The sequence below is a fragment of the Rhea pennata genome, chromosome Z, assembly GCF_028389875.1.
Source record: "Rhea pennata isolate bPtePen1 chromosome Z, bPtePen1.pri, whole genome shotgun sequence".
Classification (NCBI taxonomy): domain Eukaryota; kingdom Metazoa; phylum Chordata; class Aves; order Rheiformes; family Rheidae; genus Rhea; species Rhea pennata.
In genome coordinates, this window is record NC_084702.1 from 72,479,167 (window position 1) to 72,497,730 (window position 18,564).

Here is an 18,564-nt window from a genome sequence, read left to right on the forward strand (position 1 = left end):
GTTGTCTGGTTTAGCTAACACTTCCTCAGCTTACAGGAAAACCGAATAAAGCTGTGTGATCAGTATTTCTGTAGTCAGAAAGCGTGATATCTGAAACTAGATGGCCTTATGGTCTCAAACATTTTGATACAGCTTAAGTTCTATACTTAAGAGTACAGTAAAACTTTGCTTACAACATGGATGGAACTTGGAGGTGGCATGGTGTCAATTGTTGTAGAGTCTATATTCTTTTAATTCTTAAACGATATGCATTAGTTCTGATGTACAGAAAACATTGCAGTTTATAAATTCAAGTTCTAGTTTTTTTTTCTTGCTTTTTTCCCCTCGTTTCATAGAAGAAGCCTTTTGGATGCTTGCTTCAATATCTGATCAATATCTCTAGTATACTTTATCCATAGTAATAAAAGTACTGAAAGTAGCTCTTCAGCCCAAGCTTGCAGTGTATTTAGGATAAACTTCAGTCATAATTTTTGGAGTAATTTCTTTTTATTGTATGAATACTTTGTTTTACCTTGGATAAACCTCTGCTAAATGTGGTAGGGGATGATGAGCCATGTTAAATATATGAAAATATGTGTTTCTTACCTTGCTTAGATATATATGTTAGAACAATTTTGGATATGTGTCTACTGTCTGGAAAACTTAGCTTCTATTTCTCCTGCTCTTGTGGTTTCTATGTAATCAGGCAATCACTGAATTGCTACTTGTGTGACGTTGTCTGTTACCATCCTCATGCCCACCTTGTACAGGGGTAGGCCTTTCATCCCTTACTCTTTATAGGATTATGTGAGGCCCAGGGGATGTGGATTATTGATGTGTATAGTGAGTTGGCAGATCGAATTCACTGAAATGTGGCATCTCTTTTATCACTTGTCTCAAGTTACATACTTATTTTAGTTATATAGGTTACTTTTATGATGCATGATGTGGTAGGAGTTGATAATATTTGAGGAAAGGTGCAAAAGATGCTTAGATTCTCTTTGTAGTGGAAAGTTTCAGCTAGCATAATTTCCCTTTCTAGTAGAAACCTCTATTCCACTTCGTCATATGGAGAGTTCTTGTAGGTAGATGAGCAAAATTCACAAAGACTTAATGCTTTCTTCAATTTCAACATTGCTTAACTGTCATGTTTATTCTAGCTAAACTTTGCTTTTTCTTACAGCATTGATTTGGTAACACTGCTTCAAAAGCCTGTGACTTCCACCCAAGAAACAGAAGGCAACTCATTTGAGGCTCCCCAGCAGCAGACCTTTGGCCAAGCCCTAGTCTTCACAAATTCTCAGCATAGCACGCAGATGGCATCAGGAACTGGCAGCTCCAGTGCTGTAAACTCCTTTTCTCCTCAGAGTCTGGTAAAATTGTTTTACAGTTTCTAAATATTCTGTATCTTGAAGAGTAAATATTTCAGGTCAAACAACTTTTCCAGTAGTGGCTATTTCATGAGTTATTTCAATATTTGTAAAATTTAGGATGCAGATGTTGAAGAAACTGGATTAAGAATATCCTCACAAAAATGTAAAATACATGACTTCTTATGTTTTTGCTAGGTGATTCTTTCTTAGTCTACATGAAGTACTTGTATTAATTTTTTAGTAGAGAACAGATGAGTTTAATGCATCCTGATTTGGGATGGTATTGTTTGTTTATAAAGTGAAGTTCTATGTCAGAAAACTATGATGTGGTATTTCCAAGCACATATCTGACTGCTCTTTGTGGAAAACTGACTATTTCTGAGTTTTCTGGAGTGAAGAAAAGTGACTTCCCTTCTTTAATAATTTTGAGGGCTTGAAATTGGGTATTTGAATAGCTTCTCAAATAATGAATACAACTATTAGTAAATTTTAATTTGGGAGGCCAAACCTTCTAGTCCAATGGAGTGACATTGCTGCAGCAACGTGATCCCGGGTCCAACCAGGAGCAAGGCTGAGAATATATTCCCAGTAGGCATCTACACAAACACATATATACAACATATATACACAGCCAGCCACACACATCAACACGGACAGGTGCACACAGTACTCACACAAACAGCACCAGCAGCCTCACCGTATTCCCTCTGGCTGATCAGGAAGAAGGTCCATTAGGGGGATACAGATATACCTGTATGCACTGTGGATACCTTCAGCAGCTAGGCTTAGATGCTGAGCCCGTTCAGGAGCTGGCCCTAGATCCTCAGTCTACCCAGTTGCTGGCATCTGGACATAGGAGTCCCCAAGGCCAGCAGCAACACTCCAGTTGCTGGTATAACTCCCCTCCCTAATTACCACCCACCCCTCATGCACATATGTGTGCATGCACATACTGTGCACACACAAGACTCATGCTAATGCAAATAGGTCTCAGCTGACCTCACAGTGTCTCTGGCAGTTGACTGGGACTCCCCGACCTCCCCAGTAGCCAGCTAGTTGCTTCTGTGGGCTTGCCCTCAGACACGCACACCCAAGCGGGTGTCCTAGTTGACCCCCAGATCCTACATACGCACACACAGCTCCAGTGTCACTTTGCCTCTTTGCCTGGCTTGAGGTTTGTTAGCAATTGTACACTCACTTGCATACCCTTGCTCACTCCAGTTTCTGGCACCACAAATGCATCAGCCCTCTGACTTATGAACCCCCTTCAGTTACTGACACTTAATTTCACTTGGTTTGGTCTCTCCAGTTGCTGGCACCACAGACACGTGGCCCCTTACTACCTGTGGTCTGACTGCAGTTGCTGGCACTCAGACATATGTTCCACCCTCACCACATACACACACACACACACGCACGCATACAAAATAGAATGTCCCTCACCCAGAAAAACAGAAAGGAATTTAAAAAGAAGATAGGACAGACTGCACTACTCTGGTACAGGGCATAGCCAAAGAAGCCTACAGCCACCTATTTAGCTGCGACAGGTCTTCTTTATCCCCCTAGTTTCCCATATTTGTTCCTCTCCAAATAGCCTGGATGCCTCTCTTTCTCCCCTACACATCTCATGATGAGTCTTGCACGATCCCAAAATGCTCTTCCCCTGCATCCCATAATGCATAATATTGTCCTTAGGCAGTAACCCCCTCCCCCCCCAGTGTGAAAGGTGCTTTGGAGAACTGCTCCTGTTGACTCGTCTTTACTGGGGTTCACATGTGCACAGTGGGGCTGATGCTCTACTGGGACAGCTCTGGGAGGAGCTCGGTTAGTTCCTCTGAGTAGGTAGTTCAGGTTCCTCCAACTGTCATTGTGCTTCTGCGCTCCTTAGTGCATGTGGAGATGAGATTTTTATCACATAACCTAATGATAAATATGCACTATTTTGAGGTGCATGGTTTCAAATAAATAAACACTATTCCAGGCATAATGATGGAAGTAAATCAGTGCATAAAAAAAGAATCTGGTCTTACCCTGCAATAGTTGAATTTTTAGTTGGTTACTTATTAGTAATCTTAAGTATTAGTAATGAAAAGGGTTGAACCAAGTAGCAGCTGAAGGCATGGATCTTAAGGTGATGTTAAAATTATTTACTACATGCTTATCTCCCCCCTTCCTTTTCTCTTTCTCTTTCTCTCTCTCTCTCTCTCTCTCTCTCTCTCTCTCTCTCTCTCTTTTTTTTGGGTGTGTGTGTGTTTTGCTAGTCTGCAGTTCTCTGTTCTGGCTTTGGAGAACTTGGATCCTCTAAACTGGCGAACTCTACTGGATCCCAAATCTTGGACCAGTTGAAATCTCCAGGTTTGGGTCAGTTTACCTCTCAACAAAACAATAGTAGCTCTACCACCACTACCACGACTACCACATCATCTTGGGATCTAAAGCCCCCCATTTCTCAGTCTTCAGTCCTTAGTCAGTTTGGTAAGTACTTTGCCATAGTTTCCTCTCTCCCTCTCGCTCTCCCTCTCCCTCTCCCTAGTCTGAGATTTCTCAGCAAAACAAGAGTTTAAAATGGACTTGATGAATGTTTTTTTTGAAATGTAAGCTTATTATTGATAAGTGATGCAGCTTTAGAAATTGTTGAGCTTTCATGTAATGTCTTTGAATTAAGGTACTGAAAATTTAAATGGAAATTTAATGTGGCTGTTTCTCAACAAATTGTAAAAATACTTATTTTGATCATTCTGTTTATGCTGCTTCTAGCTAAATATAAAGGTGTACCTTATTTTGTCTTTTTTCATTTTTTTTTCTCTCCTAACCACTGCATGGATTTGCAATGAGTATTTTTCCTCATAATGTGCATCGCATATCAGTGTTCTTTCTTCATGTACAAGTCTACACTTCCTGAGAATGATGCAGATTATGTATTTTGTCTTTTCATAACTGTATAGATTTTTCATTTAATTGAGTAAAATTAAGATAAATAGAGGTAAAAATGGCATGAACTTTATTTTGGCAATGTAGCTTGTGGCAGTGCTCTCACTGTGAAGAAAGATAGGTCTTGTATCTATTTTGCGTTTACATGTGTCTACGCATGTTTCCAAATAGATAAGCAGCCAATTTGGTAGCAGTTATAATCTTTTGCACACAGTAATGCTGCTAAAATATTTATGTACATTTTAAATTGCTTTCTAATGCAGTTTACCAGCTAAATATACAAATCTTGTACATTGTGAGTGCTGTGGATCTCTTACGATTATTAGCCACTGCTCTGAGCCATTGCTGGACTTCCACGATCTGAAAACTATGAAAGGGAAGACTTGGAAAAAAATGCCCATATCTAGTATCTCTTGACTTTCACACAGATTAGAATGATAGATGACTTCTTGCTTGTGCTGAGAATCTCCTTTTTAGAGTCAGGAAATCCTAATTCATAGTACCTCTAAATGGCAACTCCAGACTCTTTGAAAGTAACCAAAATTTAGAGGCACAGTTAACTGTAGTGAAAATTGCAGCGTTTGGCTGTTTTTTGAGGCCTAATATGTGGTAATACTATGTGACTGTAATATACATTCTGATATTTTTAAAGAAGGTTAAATAATGTTAGCTCAAAACTTGGGGAATCACGTGTTGGCTTTTATTATTGGAATGGTAACCTGCAGTGTTAAACTTGCGATGATACCTGAAAGAGATGGTACACATAATAGCTGTAAACTGTGTGAAATAAAGAGTGCCACAGCAGCAAACTATGTTGTGTGTCCTGCCCCCCGCCCCGCCCCTCTTAGTTCTCAACATTAGAGTAGATGTTCTGAGAGCAGATTTTAATGCTTTAATTTTGGTATTTCTTTTTCCAAATGCTGGCCAGACTTCAAATCCCAGCCTGAACCATCTCCAGTTCTGAGCCAGCTGACTCAACGACAGCAGCAACAAACACAGGCAGTCCCTGTTCCTCCTCCTGGGTTGGAGTCCTTCTCCTCCCAGGTGAAGCTCCGAGAGCCGTCGCCAGTAGACGCCTCTACAGCTGTTAGCAAAATGTTGCAGCTCCCCAGCATATCTATGGATAACCAGGCAGTGACTGCCCATCAAACCCAGCAGAAACAGATGAAACCACAAAAGCGGAGGATAACTCCGGCATCCAAGGTGTGTAATTCAGTGGAGCTAGTCCTCTGTAGACATGCACTGTAAATTACTGGGAAGGAAGAGAGCATGTGGTCTGTTTCTTGCCTAAGAAGGAGTAAACTCTAAGCTAGATAGTTTTACAGTCCAAAATACAGTGATGTGGTCTTTCCCAAGCACATACCTGATTGCTCTGTGTGGAAAATGATTGTTCTGAGTGATTTTGGATTGACTTAGTGGTGTCTACAAGGTAAATGTTGGATGAAGGGGGATAAGCATGGATGATGCCTTGAAATTACAGAATAGCATAGCTTACTCTTTCAGCTCCAAATTAGGGCATAAAATCAATAAATCAATTTCAGGTTAAAAAATATAGTTAATTTATGCAATGTAAGCTGTAGTAGATGTAGTTAGCAGCAAACATTGAGATGGTAACTGAATAAGCCTGTAGTTAAAGGAAAGGGGAGATCTTATTTTCATATAGCTTTAGCTAGCGTATATGAAAGAATTACGTCTTTTTTTTTTTTTTTTTTTTTTTCTCTCTCTCTCTTAAGATTCCTGCCTCTGCAGTGGAGATGCCTGGATCAGCTGATGTGACGGGGTTAAATGTTCAGTTTGGAGCTCTGGAGTTTGGGTCAGAGCCTGCACTCCCAGAGTTTGGATCAACTTCAAGCAACGAGAATACCAGCCAGACAACCAACAATAGCTTGTACTCAAAATCTGTAAAGTACGTGCGAGTTCCCTTTGTGTACTCTTACGTGTTCTCTTCAAGGGTCAGGTTTTTGCCAAAAATGTCACGGCAAAGTTATCATGTAATGGAACGGGGAAATACAATGACTTGTAAGACTCTGTTTTCTGTGGGTGACATCTTAAAGGAGGAATCTCTTTTCTAATGGCAATCAAAATCTCTTTGAATGAGTGAGTGAGAAGCTGGAGATAACACTGATGTAAATAAACTTTTAATCAAGTGCCCTTTTCAGCATTACTTTCTCATGTTTAATTGTCCTGTTTTTCAAATCTTTTCGAGGGTTTGTTTCCTCAGAGCCCCAATTCTTCTACTTCTGATCCAGGAGAGGTGATTTTTTTTTATCTATCTGTGTCAATAAATTGGCACCAGATTGCAGATCTAATGTTCCTATAGGATGAGAAAAGAGTATGCAGAAGCTCTAACTTAAATGCTGAAATTGCCAATGATAAGTACAACCATACTAATAACACTTATTGTTTCTATGTTAAAAAAATTTACTTCAGTAAAAAACTACCAGAAACTTTTTCAAAAATATTGTAAAATGAACTTTGACCTATAGTTCATAAAATGATTTAAGCTGTTTAGAAAGTAAGTCTTGGATATTTTTAGAGTATTTTTTCCCCTTTGTGCAGTTTATTCTTAGAATTATAATATTATAAGTAACAGTCTATTGCAAGAGATCAGGTCTGTGTCATCATATACCAGACTTCTGTGGACCTATTTAAAAAAGTGGGATTATGATACTTGAACTCTGAAAGCAAAATTACAGGTTTCTCATTATTTTGATTTCTAATATAAATTATATGGATTTGAGCATCTCTTACATGGTTCTAGATAATTGTATAGGAGCTGATATTTTCATGCAGGTATTTGAGATGATGTTTACCAAGATGATAAATAACTTTTGCTTTTTCCAGTGATCCTTTGAATACCTCTTTGACAATATCCAATACAGTACAGGAGTCCACCTACACAACCTCTGCCATCACCTCTTCCAGTCTGACCTGCTCATCCCAGAGCACTAGCCCAGTAACAACAACGTCCTCCTATGACCAGAGTTCTGTGCATAGTAGAATAGCGTACCAAAGCTCCATGGCTCCATCTGAATCAACCCCTGTTGCAGTTACGGTGAGTGAATTTCAGAAATAAGACCTTCAAAAGAGTTTAAATATTCATGTTATATACGTTAGACTTGTATCACTCTGCTATTTTAATACTTTTAACCAAACCAAGTGATATCTTTAATTCCCAAGCCATTCTGTTCTTTTTTCTTTCTTTTCTTATCATGTAGCCGTTTTCTTGCCATACTGTATTTGGGATACAGTAGCCTCTGATCTTACAGGTTTTGACATCTTAAATTGCTGTCTGACCTTTTTTCCTAGTAACACCATTCTAGTTGAGTTTCCTTCCCTGAAGCTTAGCTTTTCAGAAAGGAACCATCTCTCTATATAAATATTAGTCATGATATTTTGCTGTATCTTGACAGTTTCTGTCCAAAGGTAATATCATTTATTAAGTTTATATGGCACCTAGCAAACGGATCTAAAACTGTTTGTGGATCCTGCAGCATTATTCTTTCTGTTAGATTTAAACGCCAGTGGGAATTAGTTTCATGTTTTATTTTAAAAAGCATATCGGAGATCTTATCTAGGACGGAGAGGCGCTCTCTCTCTCTCTCTCTCTCTCTCTCTCTCTCTCTCTCTTTCTCTCTCAGTATTCAAAAGCACCTACTCTCTTTGTATAAGGAATGTAGGTTTATTTAGTTATTTAATTTATTAAATGCTTAAGGAACTTGTGAGAATTTAAGGTTTTTTTTTTTTTTTTTTTTTTTTTTTTTTTTTTTACATCTGGCCTTTGATATGTAATGGCTCAGTCAAACTTGTCTTCTGTACTAGCTCGTATGTACTGGTGAGGATCAAGCATAGACTATCCACTTCTGTACTCCAGCGTTATCCAAAAAACAACTGGTGCTTCTCAAGTCTTATCTTTCAATGGAAAAAAATGGCATTTTGGCGTCTCTGTGTAACTTGGATAGTTAAAATTGTGAGTTGCATTAGATCAAAAGCACAACCATTTCCTATATGTTAACGCAATTCTCTTTCTTGCATATCGGTGTGAACCTGCAGTTTATGTTGTATACCATACATGGGAAAGTCTTTCAGATGGGCATAGTTTGGGCAGTGTGTGGAGTTCTGTTTGTTCAGGACACCTTGCACTTGAGACAACTTTATTATGTGGTTTTGTTAAAGGCAGTTAATTTCCTGCCTTTATTGTCTTTAAGTTTAGAATGAACATAGAATTTTGCATGAAGCATGTTGTATGTGTGAATCAGTCTGAAAATTTAATAAACCGCTGTAAGGTGACTTACTCTTTTCTCTTTTGTTTACAGAATGGGCACAGTGGTGTTCGAACACAGCCAACTCTTGACAGTAAGTTTTCACAAAGCTCCATTATACACAGAACTCTCTTTCTGACCTGTCCTCACTACTTGGTATGCACACGGTAGTAGCAGTGATACCTGATTTAAGGTTTTGTACCGTTCTTTCTGTTTATCTTTGAGCAATTTGAGTTTATTTTGTACTTGCAAAGAACATAAAGCTTGCTAATTGGCTAATACCAATATATGAAATTAGCCCTATTAAATATATACCCAAATGTGCAACCGTAGGCAGTCTTAGAGTTAGAAAAGCTGCCACATTTGTCAGTGTTTTTTTTTAATTTTAATTTTTCTCCCTGAAATTTGTGTGTATGTGTGTGTACATATTAAAAAAATGTGTGTGTGTATTTTTAAATCTATATCTCTATCTATCTATCTGTTACTATTTTTAACTAATTTTTCCAGTTCCCATTGGGAAGCCTGTAGTGGTAATTCAACAAAGCCACATTCTTTTAAAGTATCTCTTACTGCCTGTAGTGCAACTTATGCCTTGTTGCAACCCTGTGAGCAATAAAGGTAACTTCCATGCTCCCTCTGCTGGGTGGCTTACTGTCTTGCAGTAGAGTGAAAATACTACAGTGTTGGCTCCAATATAGGCATTATTGTTTTCGTTGCATTGGCTTGTTTTTAGCGTGCTGCTTTACTTGTAGTGCCCTGATAGCTCTTTTCCTGGAGTTAAAATAATTAAAATACAGTTCTTGCTCTTCGGGCCTTTATGTGCAGCTTTATGGAAGTTTTCAGGGCAGCAGTGTGAATTAATCTATTTTGTAATTACTGCACTTCAATTTTAAATCTGTCCTCCTCTTAAACATCTCATCAGTTGTGTCAAGAGTGGGGCAACTTCTTGTTTATTTATACTTACGAGTAGAAAGGACTTGAGTATTCAAACCTGTAAACAATATTTTTTCTTAGCAGCAGATTCTGTTTAACTTACCTCTTAAAAGAAATTGTAATATGTAAGACAGCTTTTCAGATGGAAAACTTTCTTGCTCTCAAGTACAGAATTAATAAACAAGGTGTTGAAATTCACTACAGGACATACCTTTTTGGTATGGAAAACAGTTCCAAGAATTTCTAATATTTTTGTAGTTATTTTGTAAGAGTTTCATAATTGGTTCCTTTTTCTATGCCAGTTCTCTTTTGACTTCTGTTTTTTTCCTATATCTCAAGCCTGTAAGCTGGAATCCACCTTCTTCCATGTGTCCTAATTATTTTTAACCTTTCTTTATTACCGTGTAAAAGTACTGACCTTTATCTTTCTATATGTGCTTCTAATAGCCTTAGTTAATAGTATTTTTCATCTCTCATCTTTGCTATTGTTGTTCTTTACTATTCAGATTTCATCCTCTCTAAAGCTTGAGTCATTCAAAACATGACTGTTGTTATACTTCGGATACTTCTGACTTTTTCTTTTTTTTCTTTTATTGGTGGTGGTGGTGGGGTATTGTGCTTCATGTCCAGGCATCTTGCAAAAGTCTCTTAATGAAATTGATTATTCATTCCCATAAATAAGGGACATCTACTCTGACTTCAGGAAGTGAACAAATCACTCTAAATATATTGAGAGCGGTTAACGTCTATTTATTTATTTATTTATTTTTAAAGGAATATTGCCAAGAGATGTGGGGTGATTTAGTTGTCTCCTTCATGATGGTGCTTTCACTTCTGTCACTTTTATTTCCTTCTCTGTTCTGTTACCCTTATGTCTATTACTGAGGCTGAGAACTCTTGATTTCTTTGAGTGTAGCATTCAATTCAGCAACCTAACTTGGGACATTTAGGGAAAAAACCAAAAGAATAATGTGAGCAGTGATGCTTAACTTCCAAGTATGTATTTGGCTTTTGGTGAGCATTTTAAGTTGACTACTTTTATCCCCACAAGCATACAAGTTAATGATTGAGCCCTTGGATAGTGATCTCTGGTGTTGTATGAAAGCATGGTCCCGCAGAAGGCAGGGCTAAATTCACTTCTTGAGTTTTATTGGTGAGTGAGTATTTCTAATTCTATGTTCTTCAGAGGACAAAAGAAAATAGTATAGGAACAGCAGGAGATTTATCCTGGATGGTAGAGTGTTTCAGTGTCTTAATAAAAGTTAGTCATCCTCTGGAAAGGCACATTTATGGTAAATTGATTCTACCATATATAGGCCAAAAATATAACTTCAGTGTTAAGCGTTTCTTGTTGTCGGTGTCAAATAAAGTAAGTCAGTATTTGACAACTCCTTGGCCTTTAAAGGTGCTTAATGCTATATTTGATGCGGCCTTTTTATTGTAAGTTGTTTTACTCTATACTTTTGACTGAGTGCTCCGAACTGTGTGCCCTCGCACTCCAGTGATCCAAATTTCAGACTCGAATAGTGCTGCAGAAGAGAAGAAGCAGGGGTAGAGGCAAAAGTAGATTTGTGCAGTGCCTTGAAGACTCTGTGTAATTCCCTTTGTGGAAGGGGCTGGAATCAAATGCAAGGAACTTTAAAATGTGGACGGAATTGTGGGCAAAAGCTAGTAATCAAATAGTGAGAGATGAAGTGCACAAGGCTGTATTCTGTTACATATGTACCAGTGAAAATCATAAATCTATTATAGATGACAAGCTTGAAGGGAAAAACTGATAGTTCTGTTGCTATCTGAATTTTCTTTAGTAGTGAGACTTCTTGATACTGTTACTGATTCTCAACCATGTTTTTTGTAAACCCAGTGGAGAATACCGTTGTGTTTCTGAATCCAGCTTGGGATATTATGTATGCTGGAATTCATCTCTGAATGCCTTTTTCTAACTTTATTGCAGCTACTTCATCAGTTCCAGCGTCTAAGACAGAGCCCTCTCCCTCTCTACCTTCTGCTGGTTCACTGCCTAGCGTGGTGTCCACCACTGCTTCGCTTCTGCCTTCAGCATCACAGCACTCAGCAGCGTTGCCCAGCTTGCCTCAGTCCAGTGATTTGGCCAACAGCTCACTGTCCCAGTTAAGCAGGTACAGCAGGAGTGGTGGTAAACTGAAAGGAGCTGAATTTTGGGCTGAGAGTAAATACAAGGCTGATTGTGTAGGGAGACTGTCAGACAATATGGTCCCCTTTTCTGTCATTAACTGAAATTAGGAGAGGTATTCAAAGAGAACAGGATCTTTCTGGCTGTGAAGTGTAAGCCCTGGGCTCCCTCTTAATGATATAGCAGCTGTTACCCTCAAATTTTCATGGTGTGAAAACAACTTTGTGTTTCAAAGGGCTTCTACTTCCATTTTATGCCAGTTAGTTAATTGATCCCCCACTTTTTTTTTTTTTTTTTTTTTTTTTTCCTTTTTCCTGTTTTGTCTGCAGTGCCTGCTATTTGTTTGGTATTATAGATCTGAAATCATTCTTTAACAGTTTACTTCCTTGCTGATTTTAAGCATTGTAGTTTCATTCATGTTTATATTTCTTAAAATTAAAAAACTGAAATGTTCCCGTAGGGACAATGTGTGGATTCTTCTAAGGCTTTTCCTTATGACACTTCCAAATAGCAGACTATTGCTCTTGGAAGTGCATTCAGCACAGCTTAGCTCGTTTACATTATCTATTTGTTTTTCAGAACCTGTTACTTGAGCTCTGTCCTCAGGCATGTGACATCCTGAGGATGTACTGGTTGGTTAAGTTTTTAACACTGACCTTTGTTCTGTGTTTGGCTATTCCAAAAAATATATGGGATATCACAAGTTTTTCTCTGTTTCCCAGGCATGGTTGATACCCTTTATACCATAAGTGTTTTCTGTTGAACAGAATTGTGAATATATCAAATAGTGAGAGTTGTTCCATTCACATTAGAAACATCACCTCTCTGAATTTTCATTTTTTGAAAGACTTTTAATATTGATTGAAATTTTGGTTGGAGTGTTGATGCTGTGGGACAGATGCTTACTGACATGAAAAGATGATGCCTGAATTCCAAGCATGTATGACTATTATGCTGACAGCTCTTATCTGAGCCTCTGCTATAGGTCAGGTAATGAATTAGGGCTGCTTAGAAGAGTGATATGTGGGTGAGGGAATGTTTTAGGTACTAAAACCATTTCTTTGCTTGCTACCTGAAGTCCTATCATCCTGATTCCTACAGATGGGGAACAGTTTTAAAGACTGAAAGTGAAATGAATCTGTGAAACTTCCAAGACTTGCACTAGACCCTCACCTTGACCAACTGACAGAACTGTCTGCTCTTAAATTAGGGCATATTGTTTAGTCTGAAACTTTATTATAAACACTGCTGTATTTTCTTATGGCTATTTCCATGGAAAATACTAAAATATTTGTTGTGTTCAGGATCTCTCTTGCTTCACTTGAAGAGGAGCTTGCTGAACACCAAACCATAGATATTTTGAAGTGAACGTGCAAATACAGGAACGGTTACAGCCCACTTTTTAAGTCATTGTGTGATGGTTGGCTTTGTTCAATGTTTATTCTTTTTATTCGATATCATACTATGAAAACTCTGTTTTTGACATTGAAAGTAAGGTATAACTTTCGTCAATGTAAATATTTAAGAACCGATTTCAGCCATCTTTCAAGGAGACATTAATGGTCTTTGGATTATAGATGAGAACTGGTGCTGCTGTTACTGCCTCAAGTTTACAGGCATACTCTACTAGGGAAAAAGGTGATGCTGAGACTAGATTTGCTTCCTAAAATTTAAGTTGTCTGAGGATGTCCTTTAGTAATGGATTCTTTATTTTGGCATTTTACAGTGTACAACTGAACCTTTTTCCAGTGTACAACTGAACTGGTTGTTCTTATTCATGTTTTAAATGAGGGAATGGCTTTGGGGGGGAGTGTAGCAGTATGAATGGGACTTGATTGAATTTCCAGATGCTATAGTAGTCCAATTTTCCTGCTTTCACAGATTATCTTTGTTTGCTGTTTTTTTTAATCTTTGTCTTCCAAGAAAGTGTTGGGGCTGTTGGCAGGCTTATGGGGCAAATACTCTATAGTTTTAATTAATTGAACAAATATTATGCAGATTAAATGATCAGAAACACTCTAGTGAGTCAAAACAAAGCACTGCCTCACCATGTAATTGTTTCCAGTAGCAACCAGTAACAGTTGCTCAGGGAAAGAATGAGAAACAACCCATGTGTCCTGTGGACCTTCTTCTGGTGTACTCTTCTGGTTTTGGCCATCAAATGTCCTGGAGTCATTGCTTTGTAATTCTTGAAGCAATTGTTGATTTTTAAAAAATATAGTAAACTGATAAATAGGAATGAGTAGCGTTTTAGATTTTTATCACAACATTTCTTGCAATGTGGTCAGGTATTAGCATGTTATCGTGATCTTTTGACAGACTGTGTTCATTTCATGTTGTAAATAATGGTTGACTATGCACTTAAAAATTTTACACTAAGCCGTAGATAGTAAGAAAATAGTTAAAGGAAAGATTGTCCATATATTTTATATACGTGTTTAAGATATAAGCTGGGTCTAGGATATAAATTAATTGTACTAATTCTTTACAATTTCTTTCTAGCTCCCTTTCCAATCATCAGAGCAGCCTTTCCCCTGCCTCAGTGTTGTCTTCAAGCACATCACATGCAGTAAGTTCTCTTTGTGTTTCAACAGATGTTTGGCATGTAGTCAGTTTATCTGATGGTTAAGACCTTCTCTCAATTCTCATTGTCTCCCAGTACACCAAGAACTGAGATGAGCTTTATCTCAGGGGAGAAGGAAGACTGCCAGCCCTCTAGTGGCAAAAAGGTTGTCTTTGCTACTTGTGATTTGTACTCCATCGAGAATAACTTACAGAGATTTGCCTGTTGCACAACTGCAGAGGAACTTTCCGTTCCAGGCAGGGGGAGAGAGTAAAGAAAGAATTTCTTGTAGCAAGTATATTTAAAATAATCTTTAAAAGTGGCTCTGGGAAACCGTTCCAAAATACGGAGTGTCAGCAGCCTTCACTGAAGATGTTAACTGGCAAAGTACAAGTACATGCATGATGCATGTAATGACAAATGTCTCTTAACAGGTTATTTTAAAATTTACCACGTGATATTGCTGTTACCTGTGTATTTAATGCATTTGAGATAACAAGTAAATAGTGTTGAATAGGGTGCTCTGGATGAGGTTGCACAAACTTAAATGAAAGGAACACTGCGTGGAAGTTCTGTGATGGGATACCTCTGTACAGATCCCATCAGAGCGCACAAATAAGTTACTCCAAGCATGTCTTTTCCTAATATCTGTATTTCAGTTGTAATGTTCCGTCCATACTGAGTATATATCTTAAAAATTCATTTATCCAAATATGCTTCTTTCCTGCGGTCAAAGTTGTTTTGGCTACTGTGAACTGATGATACTGTTTTGCAAGTATGGAGCCACTGGAGAGAGTCCATCATAGGGCTACAAAAATGATCGAAGGTCTGAGCCTCTTCAGCCTGGGGAAGAGAAGACTGGGGGGGATCTTATCAATGTGTATAAGTACCTGAAGGGAGGGTGTCAAGGGGATGGAGACCTACTCTTTTCAGTTGTCCCGTGTGACAGGACAAGAGGCAATGGGCAGAGATTGAAGCACAGGCAGTTCTGCCTGAACGTGAGGGGGAATTTCTTCCTTGGGAGAGTGACAGAGCCCTGGAACAGGTTGCCCAGAGAGGTTGTGAAGTCTCCTTCTCTGGAGATCTTCAAGGCCCACCTGGATGCAACCCTGTCTACCATGCTCTAGGTGACCCTGCTGAGCAGGGAGGTTTGACTAGATGATCTCCAGAGGTCCCTTCCAACCTTACCGATTCTATGATTCTATGATCAGCTTACGGTTAAGGCACTGTATTGTGCTGGTTTCAATCCAGGAACTCCTTTATACTCACATGTTCCTGTATCTGATACATGTTCATGTATGTGGTCTGTGTTTCAGTTTACCATGTTGATCATATTATAGGGCTTTGTAGTTTTAATTTCCACAAATATCTTGAGGAAATCTTGATAGCAATGTTCTATTTTATTTTTGAAACAAATACTGTCTTTTAGAAGAACATAAGAGTTTATTTAAAATAACAAGTACTAGCTTAAAGGAGTATGCAATCAAAGGGCAAGAAATAATGCAATAGAGGGACATTTGAGTTATTGTAATATAATTTTGTGATGGATATAGCTATTCAAATTTAATTCTTAGTAATAGTTTTCTTTGAACACTTAAGAGAAAAAATTGCAAGCATGCAACTTAGTTGCTTGCCTGATACGCAGATAATGCATATAATATTGCACATTCTCTTCCATGTGCTGCTGCTGTTTAAAACGTTGTTTGTTTTCTCCCAGCATCTTCTGCTGTGGTTTATTTGCTCTGTGATCCTCATTCTTTTTGTCTCCTTTCTAGCACACTAGTGTTGAGAACACAACTTCGCTCCAGCCCTCAACAACCTTTTCAACTGCTTCAACCTCAGCCACTAGCACCACCTCTTCGGTTGTCAGCATGGCAAGCAATATGAACACTACAAACAGCCTTGGCCTGAGCGTTACCAGTGTGTCTATACCAGCTGCTACTACACGGGCAGCTCCCTTAGTATCTTCAGGTTCGCAGTATTAACAGATCACGTGGATAGAGGACTTCAGTCAGCAGGGTTGTCAGCTGAGCATCTCACCAGCAATAACTACGCTAAGAAATCCAGTCTTGGCTAGCATTTTCATCATGCTTATAAAATAAAGTTGCCTGCTTTTGTATATTTGAAATATTTGTTAGGGTGTTATGTAGCATTTATATAGCACATTCTATCCCCAAAGAGCTTTATAAATAGACACTAGAGCAACTCTGACTTTGTAAGTTTTGGACTAGCAAATTTGTCCAGTTTTCTGGACAAAGTATTCTAGGTTGTGATCAGCTCTTGGTGTGAGTTCACATTTGCTTTAATTTCAGTCTTCTCTGTGACTTCAGTTTATCTGGCAGTATCAAAATACACTGCAGTGTCCTCATTATCATATGTCACATCCCTGCTGCGACACTTACAGAAGTAAAGAAGGTATCTGATGTCTGGGTCATGCCACAACAAATACTGCTTTTGAAAAGGATATCCATAGAGAAAGGTGGCAAGGCTTCTTGCACTGAAGTGGGAACAATGCTAAATTGCCCTGTTGTTTCTCTGATCGACTTAAACAACTAAAAGAAAATCCTGTGGAGAGAAAGTAATGATTTAAGTACTAAGATCAAACACAAAGATTTCTTCTTTTCCCCTTCCCACATTTTTTAAGAGAAGCATCTGATAACTGGCCAGACAAAGTGTATTTTTACTCCTCTGTGTCTTAGTACTGCTTCATGAATGCTATTGAAACTGCCTCAGCCGCCTTCTCTTTGCTTTTCTTGAATGCAGTAAGTCACCCACAGAAAGTATACTGACAACATTTATTAGTTTCTATTGATGGGGACAAGGGAGGAATGTGTGGACACAGCAGAAATTTAGAGCAGAGAATTTGCTGTCTTAGATTGAGAACAATACCTACGTTTTACCTTCAAGAGAGGTCCAAGGAAAGGAGAAATTTCTATAATTCTTGTAATCTTCTCAGATGAAGTTAACTACAAAATCCGACTGTTCTCTGATACTGTTGTTTTCGGTCTAAAGCAATCTGTGCTTTCCCTTACTTGAGGTATGGGTCAAATTCCTCACTCTATTTTAAGCATTTTCATTAACTAACACTAAAGTCTTCTGTGCGACTCTGCTCTTTAGAAGCTGTGATAATGCATATGTTAGGGCTCATGAGCTCTATTGTCTCAAGGCTGACTCCCTCCTTTTATTTTTTCTTTCTTTGTTTTTTTTTTTTTTTCCCTTCTTCCCTTAAAGGCTTGTTAAAGTATCTGTATTTTGGTTCTACAGGCAAAGCTCCCCCAAACTTGCCCCAAGGTGTACCACCCTTGCTGCATAACCAGTATATTGTGGGACCTGGAGGACTTCTGCCTGCCTACCCAGTAAGCAATTTAATTGTATTTGTCATTAATTTGTCATTAATTAATTTAGCCTTTGCTGCAAGTAAGCCCTCTAGACCTGCTGCTGTCTATGCCAAGGCATTTGTGTTAGCACATGTTCCATCTAGGATCCCTATTCCAGGTGCTGAAGAGTATGTGAAATGCGTTCAGTGGGAGTTTACTGTTGATTATGAATTTCAAAACAGGCTTGATTTGACTACTGTTGAAGCTGAATATGCATTTTACTATGGTTTTCAATGGAATCAGGTTTTAGGCTCTTTTAGTCAAATTAGAATCGTTCAGGTTCGTCTTACTGAAGTAGGTTTGTTGTAGTGCTTGAAATGTGCTATGTCCTGTCTGCCTGCTTTGGAAGATTGCACATAGCTTCCTGATATCTGACTAGGTTCAGTATCTTTTCATTTGCTTGTTTTCCAAATCAGAAGTTTTATTCTGATGTTTTCCTTCGTCTCACCCAATGTTGAGGGATCATGTGACTGCTTTGTGGCCTTCTCACTAAATCTTAAATCATCATATTTTGAGAAGGATTGATTGCATTTACTCCCAGATCTGAATGCCTTGTAGATTTTTCAATAGTTGTTGAATGACACATCTGTGAAAACAGTATTGAAGACTGGATAGTTAAGTGCTGTTCAGAGGACTGCTGTCACTGAAAAATAATATTAGGGTGACAAGCCATTTTAAGCTATACTAGCCTTAAAATCCTACACTGCATCTTGATAGCACGATGTGACATGCACTTTGCACCTTCAAAATGGGCTGGACCTAGATCAAGCTCAGTTTAAAACCCCAAATCAGTCATTGTTAGAGAAAAGTGTTATAATGATGTTGTATTTTTTATCTGTCTTTAAGCAGATTTATGGTTATGATGATCTCCAGATGCTTCAATCCAGGCTGCCAATGGTAAGTAAATGGCTTGACTTCTTCATTTTAAACAAGATATCTTCAGAGTTGGCCTCTATTCAATACAAACTTGATGGTGATTGTATATTCTGTTTGG

The 18,564-nt window shown here is 38.3% G+C and overlaps 1 protein-coding gene and 2 non-coding genes across 6 annotated transcripts in view; all 3 read left to right on the forward strand.

Moving 5' to 3' along the window:
- Positions 1 to 18,564, forward strand: part of UBAP2 (ubiquitin associated protein 2) — a 145,676-nt gene that overhangs the window by 58,143 nt on the left and 68,969 nt on the right. For 3 of the 4 annotated variants that reach the window (XM_062600148.1, XM_062600145.1, XM_062600147.1), the window contains exons 11-21: positions 1,163 to 1,352; positions 3,614 to 3,827; positions 5,212 to 5,486; positions 6,017 to 6,189; positions 7,128 to 7,338; positions 8,600 to 8,639; positions 11,433 to 11,616; positions 14,133 to 14,199; positions 15,969 to 16,164; positions 17,458 to 17,549; positions 18,417 to 18,467. In XM_062600148.1, the coding sequence (XP_062456132.1) occupies positions 1,163 to 1,352; positions 3,614 to 3,827; positions 5,212 to 5,486; positions 6,017 to 6,189; positions 7,128 to 7,338; positions 8,600 to 8,639; positions 11,433 to 11,616; positions 14,133 to 14,199; positions 15,969 to 16,164; positions 17,458 to 17,549; positions 18,417 to 18,467 (1,693 nt within the window). The remainder of the gene's footprint in view (positions 1 to 1,162; positions 1,353 to 3,613; positions 3,828 to 5,211; positions 5,487 to 6,016; positions 6,190 to 7,127; positions 7,339 to 8,599; positions 8,640 to 11,432; positions 11,617 to 14,132; positions 14,200 to 15,968; positions 16,165 to 17,457; positions 17,550 to 18,416; positions 18,468 to 18,564) is intronic. The other variant, XM_062600146.1, reaches the window with a different exon arrangement.
- Positions 1,662 to 1,745, forward strand: LOC134154032 (small nucleolar RNA SNORD121A). Its single transcript, XR_009961316.1, has one exon. It is a non-coding gene; the product is annotated as a small nucleolar RNA SNORD121A (small nucleolar RNA).
- LOC134154031 (small nucleolar RNA SNORD121A) lies at positions 5,608 to 5,691 on the forward strand. Its single transcript, XR_009961315.1, has one exon. It is a non-coding gene; the product is annotated as a small nucleolar RNA SNORD121A (small nucleolar RNA).